The 10,071-nt window shown below is 42.9% G+C and overlaps 1 protein-coding gene and 1 long non-coding RNA gene across 2 annotated transcripts; one reads left to right on the forward strand and one right to left on the reverse strand.

Moving 5' to 3' along the window:
- Positions 1–1,315: 1,315 nt before the first annotated feature.
- On the reverse strand, positions 1,316–4,255 carry CXHXorf66 (chromosome X CXorf66 homolog). The gene is made up of 3 exons (XM_047844393.1): positions 4,154–4,255; positions 3,345–3,501; positions 1,316–2,315 (listed from the first exon to the last, which is right to left on the reverse strand). The coding sequence occupies exons 1-3, from the start codon at positions 4,239–4,241 to the stop codon at positions 1,424–1,426; spliced, it is 1,137 nt and encodes a 378-aa protein (XP_047700349.1). The 5' UTR covers positions 4,242–4,255; the 3' UTR covers positions 1,316–1,423.
- A 4,930-nt stretch (positions 4,256–9,185) lies between these two features.
- On the forward strand, positions 9,186–9,788 carry LOC125157553 (uncharacterized). The gene is made up of 2 exons (XR_007149007.1): positions 9,186–9,227; positions 9,658–9,788. It is a non-coding gene; the product is annotated as an uncharacterized LOC125157553 (long non-coding RNA).
- Positions 9,789–10,071: the final 283 nt, after the last annotated feature.

The raw sequence follows: 10,071 nt of genomic DNA on the forward strand, positions 1-10,071 counted from the left end.
TTTTATATTCTTATCCATTCCCCTTCCCATGTATCTGAAAGATGACTTTCGGGGCGTCTGGGTGGCTCAGTCGGTTAAACGTCCGACTTCAGCCAGGTCACGATCTCGCGGTCCGTGAGTTCGAGCCCTGCGTCAGGCTCTGGGCTGATGGCTCAGAGCCTGGAGCCTGGTTCCGATTCTGTGTCTCCCTCTCTCTCTGCCCCTCCCCTGTTCATGCTCTGTCTCTCTCTGTCCCAAAAATAAATAAACGTTGAAAAAAAAATTAAAAAAAAAAAAGATGACTTTCAAAATACATGCACGCAGGGACACCTTATGGCTCTGTCAGAGGAGCCTATCACTTTTTTTTTTTTAACGTTTATTTTGAGGCCGAGAGAGAGCCTGACGTGGGGCTCGAACTCAGGAACTGTGAGATCATGACCTGAGCGGAAATCAGGAGCTTAACCAACCGAGCCTCCCAGGGGCCCCCAGAGTTTGTCTTTTAAAAAAGGGTAATGCCAGTAGGAAATCAAGTCTGTAGCTGCCACGGCGTTTCTTACTTATTTATTTTTATGTATTTTCTTTTGGTTGCTGTGACCTGATTTTGTTGAATTCAACATTTTCCTTTAAACTGAAGAGTCATTGACATACAGCATTGTATTAGTGTCGGCTGTACAACATACTGCTCCCATATTTACATCCATTAGGAAATGGCCACCCCAATAAGACAGTGGTATTAGAACTTGTATGTATGTAGGTATGTATTTTTCTGTCAGATTTTTCGTTTTTATTTATTTATTTTTTAATTAACTGATTGCTTTATTTTTTAATTTCCCTCCAAGTTAGTTAGCATCTAGTGCAACAATGATTTCAGGGGTAGATTCCTTAATGCCCCTTCCCCATTTAGCCCATCGCCCCTCCCACAGCCCCTCCAGGAACCCTCTGTTTGTTCTCCATGTTTGTGAGTCTCTTCTGTTTGGTCCCCCTCCCTGCTTTTATATTCTTTTTGCTTCCCTTCCCTTCTGTTCATCTGTTTTGTCTCTTAAGGTCCTCATATGAGTGAAATCGCATGATTTTTGTCTTTCTCTGACGGACTAATTTCGCTTAGCATAACACCCTCCAGTTCCATCCATGTAGTTTGCAATACCTGTTTTAGATTGGCGTGTGCCTGTATGCTCCTGGTTCCCATTCCAGTGAGCAGATCCAAGTCAGATACATCGAAAGAGCCTCATGCCTCTAAAATGCAAAAATAATTACAACAAAAGCATTTGTTACATCATGCGTTTATTTATCATTTTTTAAATCACTTGCTTCCCAGATGGATAGGAGTAATCTCAATGACGATTGCAAATAGATTTCCCACTATCAGTGTTTTAGAAGACAGTGAGCATGAGAGAGTTGGTGTAAGTTTGCTTCTTCACAGGTGGTTTTTCTTTTCACTGAGTCCTTAATTATCTTGGATGCGTTCAGGGGTGGCCTCGTGTTTCATGTTGCAAATAATGGTTACCTCCCTATCACTGTCATTACTGTCATATGTCATAGTATCACTGTAGCTCACGTTGCCACGGAATACGTTGTCTCTGTAATCTGCCTTGAGAAAGGACTGGGCGCAAGGCTTCGCTTCACTTGGACAAAGTGGGTTTTGAGCATTTCTATTCTGTGCCTCAGATATATTACTGATCAAAGGCTCAGAACTTTGGCAGACGAGACATCTTTCCTTATAGCGCCGGCAAGGCTTGATTAACTGAGGCCTCGATAACATCTCTGCGCTACGGGCACAAACTGACCCTTTGAGTTTACGATGTCTAGGGGACTTGGTTAGTTTCTGCACACTGGATCGCTTGGGTGGCGAGATGCGACTTTGCGGGTGGGGTGGACAAAGTGGCTTGGTTGGCCTGACTGCGTATTGCAGACCGGCCGGCCGGGGTGGCCTCGCTGCCTTATTTCGGTAGGATGAAGTGGCCTGACCAACTAGCTTATGGCCACGAGCTGGCTTATATGGCTTTCCCAGATTGCGTGTTCGATATGGCTTCTCCAGGTGCGATGACTTGAATTTTTTTACTGAGCACGGTGGCCTTTTCTTCCTTTGACTTGACGGTTTGTTGAACTCTTGTGTACTAGAGGACACACACAGCTTTTCTAGACTCGAGGGCCCGACGGACTTTTTTGTGCTGGATGATATGGAGGACTTTTCCGGACATGAGACACTAGATAACTTGTCTATAGCAGACGGCAGGGATTGGTTTTCTAGACTGCATGTGCTGGCTGTCTTGGATTCGCTGAATGACATTTTGGATGATGGTGTGGACGACTTGGCTGGCACACCTTCTTTCTTGAGCCTGGAAACATAGAAAACTTAGAATACGACAATTTAAAACAGAAGTACTATCGCTATCACAAGACACAGGCTACTATGTCAACTTAGACTTTGGTCTTTTTTTTTTTTTTTGCTTCTAGCAGGAAAAGCAAACACAGGAAGAATTGGAGTGTGGTGAAAGCCGCGACTCAGGTTACAGATATGACTTCATGCCGAATGCTTTTTATTTCTGTTAAGAGTATTTCACTCTTTCATCCACATTACTTCACCACGTAGCCTGCATAGGGAAAGACACAGAGCGGTTTCCAGTCTACCGTGGAGAAGGACAGAGGGAATTTCACTTATTCTGAGAATTAAACTTGAAAACATAAAAGGCCGCAAGTTGAGCAGCAACTTCTACACAGCCGTCACAACGTGTCATAAGAAACAAATAAACTCTTTAGACCGGAGTCATTCTTTCCTGTCATCTCTACGCCATTGCGTTACCTATCCATGCAGATTTACATTCACGACATCCCTCGAACACTACAGGGGTAGAGCACTGGCTATATGTTCGTCCTCAGTCCTGGTATTGGGAGATTTTTAGGGAACTACTATATCAGGGTCAGCCTGACCCTCCTATATGAAAGGCAGGGACTGAGATTATGAGAACAACAATGGTGAATGATGTTTCATGCCATTAGGTCTTAAAATGGTGACCGTCCAAGAGGTTTCATTGTTTTGGGAATGCAAAGACCCCACTCCCTGTCACTCCGCTTCTTCATTCTCCCTGTCTTGGTCAGATAGTCAGGCCCTCTTTTCCTAGACTCAGTTTACAATGAAATGAATAGCCTGGGGCTCGGCTGAACCCTCGATGGGACATAGCTTTACAACAGGCTAAAATTGCTAATGTACTTGAGAATATTTCAGAGCTGATATTATTGAAGTGGAGTATCCACCCACGAGATGAGCTCTTTAGAAGTCTGGGGTTCACGGGACGTAACCTCAGCACCCACGAAGCCTCCGCGATGCGTACACACACGTATTCTCAATTTAAAGGTGCAAAACTTACGTTTCTGCCTTGGGCGTGTCGTCGCTCAGACAGTTGTAATGGATGAAACAAAAACAGGTGAATACGAAAGCTATAATCATAATACCAATTGTGATAACCAGTAGACGTCTCCTGAAGCTGTCCAGTTTGGCGTCCATTGATTCGACGTGCTTGGCTCCTGTCAAAGAGATTATATCCCCAGAAAATGTGTTAGATAATCCAGTTTTCTTCCATTTGATAGCGGTTTGCCACTCAGGGTCAAAATCACACCTTTTCCGCGGTGATTTTGTTAAAGCATGGCAAGCGTTCCCCTGTCAGTTTCCTCCCTCTACCCCATCCCCAGCCACAGTCTAGAAGCCAAATCTGGGAGGCATCTCTGGCTCATCAGTACATACCCTGGGTTATCCCTGCATCGTGGCTTGCTCACCCCGTTCATTACCTAGGTTTTGGAGTGTGTGTATGTCTTGCGCGTATGAATGTACTTGAGTGTTAATGTTTGTGTGTGAATGGGTATGGTGGAGAAGGGTCGAGACAAGAAAAACTCTCGTTGAAGCCTGTTATGTGTTAAGTGCCATGCCAGACCGAGGGCAGATTGAGGGCAGAGGTTGGTGGATTGGGTGGGGAAGGGGAGTGAAGGGGGACAATATGTCTGTACTCTTTCTGCTTCCGTGTTCCTTGGGTTTTTCACACAGAACTAAAACCCTCAGGTATTTTCCTGGTAACACCCAACAGAGAGCAGATTTCTTAAACACGGCTAGCTTGTCTAATTAAGTGCTCGAGTGTATAACATAATAGAGCGTAATTTCTAAATTTTCAGGTTAGGCACTTACCTGTGGTAGGAGATCCATAACTTTGGTTCGTATCTAAACAACTATTTGTCCAAATAACCAAAAGCACGACATAAATAAAAAGATTCATGTCCAGGGCTTTGTTCAAATGTTTCTTCTACCAAGGAAACTCCTGTATTTGAGACGGCTCAGCCTGCTGTAGGAGTTTATGACATCATCACCATTTGTGACATGTTCTGACAACATACTCTCACCATGGAGAAGGATAAGCTCGTGTGTATAAATATTATCAAATGATTTTTAACAACTTGTTTCTCCTTCCCATCAAATAGTCTATCAAACTCAAATCAAAAAGGTTGGGGCATTATTAAAAACACAGAAGGAGGGGGGCGCCTGGGTGGCTCAGTCGGTTGAGCGGCCGACTTCGGCTCAGGTCATGATCTCATGGTCAGTGAGTTCAAGCCCCGCGTCGGGCTCTGTGCTGACAGCTCAGAGCCTGGAGCCTGTTTCAGATTCTGTGTCTCCCTCTCTGTGACCCTCCCCCGTTCATGCCCTGTCTCTCTCTGTCTCAAAAATAAATAAACGTTAAAAAAAACACACACACACAGAGGGAGGTATTTAGAGAAGAGAGTGAAAAGGGGATTTTGCCTTAGATATTGAAGAACTATTCTGACTTCTTAAATGGTAAGGAGGCCATTTGCAGCCTTGCCACAGTAGTTCTTAAAGTGTTATAGATGAGTTAAATCATCCTGGGCATAAGTCTATAGAATCTTCTTCTTAATAAAAAATGAAGATACCACCAAGCGGTAGTAATGAAAATAGTGTGGTACTGGCATGAAAAGAGACACACAGATCAGTGGACTAGAGCCGAAAACCCAGTGGTAACCCCCCAATTAGATGGTCAATTAATCTTTGACAAGGAGGAATGGACAGACAATGGGTAAAGGACAGTCTCTTCAACAAATGGTGTGGGAGAACTGGACAGACACATGCAAAAGAATGAAACCGGACCACTTTTTTTACACCATACCCCAAAACAAACTCGAAATGCTTTAAAGACCTAAATGTGAGACCTGAAATCCTAAGAATCCTTGAGGAGGGCACAGGCAATAATCCCTCTGACATGGGCCATAGCAACCTTTTTCTAGATCTGTCTCCTGATGCAAAGGAAATAAAAGCAAAAATGAGCTATTGAGACTACATCAGAATAAGAGGCTTCTGCACAGTGCAGGACACAATCAACACAACTAAAAAGTCAACCTACTGAATGGGAGAAGATATTTGCAAATGACAGATCCGCCAAGGGGCCCATATCCAAAATATATACAGAACTGGTACAGCTGAATACCCGAGATACAAATAAGGCAATTAAATCATGGGCAGAAGACATGAACAGAGATGTCTCCAAAGAAGACATCCAGATGGCCAACACACCCATGAAAAGATACTCAAGATCACTCGTCACCCGGAAACTGCAGATCAAAACTACAATGGCGGGCGCCTGGGTGGCTTATTCAGCTGAGGTCTCACTTCGGCTCAGGTCATGATCTCACGGTTCATGGGTTTGAGCCCCGCATCAGGCTCTGTGCTGACAGCCTAGAGCCTGGAGCCTACCTCGGATTCTGTGTCTCCCTTTCTCTCTGCGCCTCCACCCCCCCTGCTCCTGCTTAATACTCTGGCTGTGTCTCTCGAAAATGAAAACATGTTAAAAAAAAAAACAACACAATGAGATACCACCTCATACCTGTCAGAATGGCTAAAATAAAAAACACAAGAAACAACCAATGTTGGTGAAGATGTGGACAAAGAGGAACCCTCTGCACTGTTGGTGGGAATGCAAACTGGTGCAGCCACGGTGGAAAACAGTGTGGAGGTTACTCAAAAAATTAAGAATAGATTTACCCTAGGATGCAGTCATTGCGCTACTGGGTATTTATCACTGCCCCCCCCCAAAAACACGAATTCAAAGGTATCATGAACCCCTATGTCTATAGCAGCATTATCAACTACATAGGAAGTACAGAGAGAGCCCAAATGTCCATCGACTGCTGAATGGATGAGGTAGAGGTGGTGTATGTATATATCCAGTGGAATATTACTCAGCTGTCAAAAGAATGATGTCTTGCTGTTTGCAACGACATGGATGGAGCTAGAGTGTATTATGCTAAGCCAAATAAGTCAATCAAAGAAAAACAAATACCATATGATTTCACTCATATGTGGAATTTAAGAAACAGAACAAATGAACAAAGAAAAAAAGAGGCAACCTAAAAACCATACTCTGAGTTATAGAGAACAAATGGTGGTCACCGGTAGGGGGGGTAGGTGGAGGGATGGGGATTAAAGAGTACACTTATCATGGTGAAAAAAAAATGATAAAAAAGGATGAAAAGAAATTTACAATGAAAATTCAAATCAAGGTTTGGTATGATGCACAGAATCTCATCTTTTCCTTGTGAACTGTTAAGTTTCAGAGTGCCCCAAACTATTCTTTTATAATACAATAACTGTTATTTTACTTCAAGATAAATTATAATGGTTAATGTAGTTAACATAAGGCTGTAAAGAATAGAACTCGGTGTTGTTGTTTTTTTTAAGATTGTATTTTTAAGTAATCTCTACACCCAACATGGGGCTGAAACTCACAACCCTGAGATCAAGAGTCCCATTCCCTTCCAACTGAGCCAGCCAGGCACCCCTAGACCTTGAGTGTTCGTAACGCTTTGAAATTAATCTTGAAAAGCTGGAATGCATCCTTTTGGTTAACTTGACCGCCACACCGAACACACCTTTGTGTATTGCTCCCTTAAAATGTTCAATTTTTGGGGGCGCCTGGGTGGCGCAGTCGGTTAAGCGTCCGACTTCAGCCAGGTCACGATCTCTCGGTCCGTGAGTTCGAGCCCCGCGTCGGGCTCTGGGCTAATGGCTCGGAGCCTGGAGCCTGTTTCCGATTCTGTGTCTCCCTCTCTCTCTGCCCCTCCCCCGTTCATGCTCTGTCTCTCTCTGTCCCAAAAATAAATAAACGTTGAAAAAAAAAATTTAAAAAAAAAAGTTCAATTTTTGGGTGCTGATTAGGAGCTGTCTGTGTTCAACGCCTGTATTGTTAATTTTCAAGTGCTATTTACATATCGTTATGGTGCTCTTCCTACCTTGGATCCATGACCTGTCCTCTCTCTGTTTATTAAATCTACCAATTGACAGAATGAACACCAGGTAAATCAGAGAGGTGCCTTTGTTCCCTGTGATTCTTGCACAAAGCAACTAAAGCTGCTGCCACAAGCATCCAGAATAAAACCCGACTCTGTACAGGACTAAAACTTAAGGGGCAAGCATAACCCTCCCCCCAGGGTGGCCATCTATATTTTCCAGTGTGCAAGTCCCTAAACACACTATTTAATAGGCAATTTAATGTTTTGGCAAAAAAATGAATATTACAGAAGGAATGAGTCTTGTCAATTTTCCTAAGCCATACTTCCTACTCACAAAATTTAAGTTTTCAAATGAAATAACTAAAATTAACTTTTGGGGCGCCTGGGTGGCTCTGTCGGTTAAGCGTCCAACTTTGGCTCAGGCGTGATCTCCTGGTTCGTGAGTTCAAACCCCACATCTGCTGTCAGCGCAGAGCCTGCTTCAGATCCTCTGTCTCCCTCTCCGTGTCCCTCCTCTACTTGCTCTCTCTCTCTCCAAAAAAAATAAAAAAATAAAAATTAAAAAAAAATTAACTTTTCCCGCCTTACCTTTTTGGTAATCTTATTTATGTCAGAAGAAAATTAAGATTTGAATCGTCCCTTAACCTTTTTATTGACCTGCTGTGAACCAGCAGGCTGAAGCTCAGTGCAATCATTCATTTATTCAACAAACATTTATGGAGTGCTCCTCTAATGCCAGATACCATGCTGAATGCTGCAGATCCCCAAATAGGCAAGATAAAAATTCCTGTATCCCTGGAACTTCTATTCAAGTAGGGAATACAAGTAATTACAAGATAGTGTGGAGTGGGCTATATGAAGACTAAACGCAGTGCTTGGGGAGAGAAAGATCATTCTAACAATGACTGGAAAGAAGGGATTAGAAGGGAACTCAGTCAGTTGGTGGAGAGACCACTTAGGAAGAACAGAGAAGATGGTTACCAAAATTGAGGTACCGAAGGTAGAGATAAATGCATGAATTTGTAGAAATGTCATAAAGGTCAGGGCGCCTGGGTGGCTCAGTCGGTTAAGCGTCCGACTTCAGCTCGGGTCATGATCTCACGGTTTGTGAGTTCGAGTCCCGCATTGGGCCCTGTGCTAACAGCTCGGAGCCTGGAGCCTGCTTCAGATTCTGTGTCTCCCTCTCTCTGTTCCTCCCCTGCTCGCACTCTGTCTCTCTCTCTCTCTCTCTCTCAAAAATAAATAAAGATTAAAAAAAAATAAAAAAAATAAATGTACAAAATGAAATGCATAGGATTATAAAGGCAGTGAATTATACCGAAATAGTTATCTAATACAAAACTTGTGTTGTAGTAATACATGCATTTATTGACTCATTAAAGAGATCTAGCGGGGATCTAATAACTACTGTAAACTGAAATGATGATAAGCATAAACAGTATTTTGAGATATTTCCAACAAGTATAATACATTAAGCTATATATGATTTCTAATAATGGCAAAGTCACACTGGTTATACTACTGTGGTTTGTTGCCTACATTTATAATTGGGAGAAATGCTAAATTTTCATTAGAGATTGGTGACAATAAAAATCTGTTTTTACCCGTTCAAGTTTACAGATTGTCTGGATTTGATTCATGTACCCAAGTCAGAAACCCAGTCCAGAAGCTAACCGAAGCCCATAGGAATGGATATGATCAACCCAAGGAGAGAGGGCACAGAGAGAAAAGTGCCCAGTACCAAACCCCGAGGAACCTCAACATTTAGAAATTGAATAAAGGAGGCTGATGTAGCGAAGAAAGTCAAGAAATGCCGTATGATTTTACTCATATGTGGAATTTAAGAAACAAAGGAGCAAAAAGGGGAAAAAAAGGGAAAGAGAGGGGCAAACCGAGAAACAGACTCTTAATTACAAAGAACAAACTGATGGTTGCCAGAGGGAGGGGGTGGAGGATGGGTTAAATAGGTGATGGCGTCAGCTGAGGAATAGATAAAGAAGATGTGGTTTATACATACAATGGAATACTACTTGGCAATGGAAAAGAATGAAATCTGGCCATTTGCAGCAACGTGGATGGAACTGGAGGGTATTACGCTAAGTGAAATAAGTCAGGCAGAGAAAGACAGATACCATGTGTTTTCACTCATAGGTGGATCTTGAGAAACTGAACAGAAGACCATGGGGGAGGGGAAGGGGGAAAAAGTTACGAACAGGGAGGGAGGGAGGCAAACCATAAGAGACTCTTAAGGACTGAGAACAAACTGAGGGTGGATGGGGGGTGGGGGAGAGGGGAAAGTGGGTGATGGGCAGGGAGGAGGGCGCCTGTTGGGATGAGCACCGGGTGTTGTATGGAAACCAATTTGACAATAAATTATATTGAATATAAAAAAAAGAGGTGATGGCGATTAAGGAGTGCAGTTGGGATGAGTGCCAGGTGATGTATGGAAGTGATGAATCACTATATTGTACACCTGAAACTAATATAACACTGTGTGTTAACTGACTGGAATTTAAATAAAAACTTTTTAAAAAAAAAGTGGCAGAGAGGTAGGGAGGAAAACAAAGAAAGTATAAGGTCCTAGAAACCATGGAAGAGAGTTTTTTTTTAAGGTATAGGGAGTAGTCAACGATGAAAACTATTGCCAAATGTCTGGAAAGAAGTTAAAATGGATTTAATAGCAAAAAGGTCACTGGTGATCTAGGCAAGATCACTCTTTCGGCGGAAAGGTAGAGCCAGAGGCCAGATTTCAGTGGTTGAAGGGTAATTGAGAGCTGAGAAAGGGAAGTCCAGTGTTGGAGACAATTCTTT

Source organism: Prionailurus viverrinus, chromosome X, assembly GCF_022837055.1.
Source record: "Prionailurus viverrinus isolate Anna chromosome X, UM_Priviv_1.0, whole genome shotgun sequence".
Taxonomy (NCBI): Eukaryota; Metazoa; Chordata; class Mammalia; order Carnivora; family Felidae; genus Prionailurus; species Prionailurus viverrinus.

What these genes read in the sequence shown, in the direction of transcription:
- CXHXorf66 (XM_047844393.1), bottom strand. Translation starts at nt 4,241, where the DNA reads ATGAATCTTTTTATTTATGTCGTGCTTTTGGTTATTTGGACAAATAGT. An exon ending in TTATGGATCTCCTACCACAG is followed by an intron (nt 3,502 to 4,153) that starts GTAAGTGCCTAA and finishes TCTCTTTGACAG; the next exon opens with GAGCCAAGCACGTCGAATCA. An exon ending in GACACGCCCAAGGCAGAAAC is followed by an intron (nt 2,316 to 3,344) that starts GTAAGTTTTGCA and finishes CTATGTTTCCAG; the next exon opens with GCTCAAGAAAGAAGGTGTGC.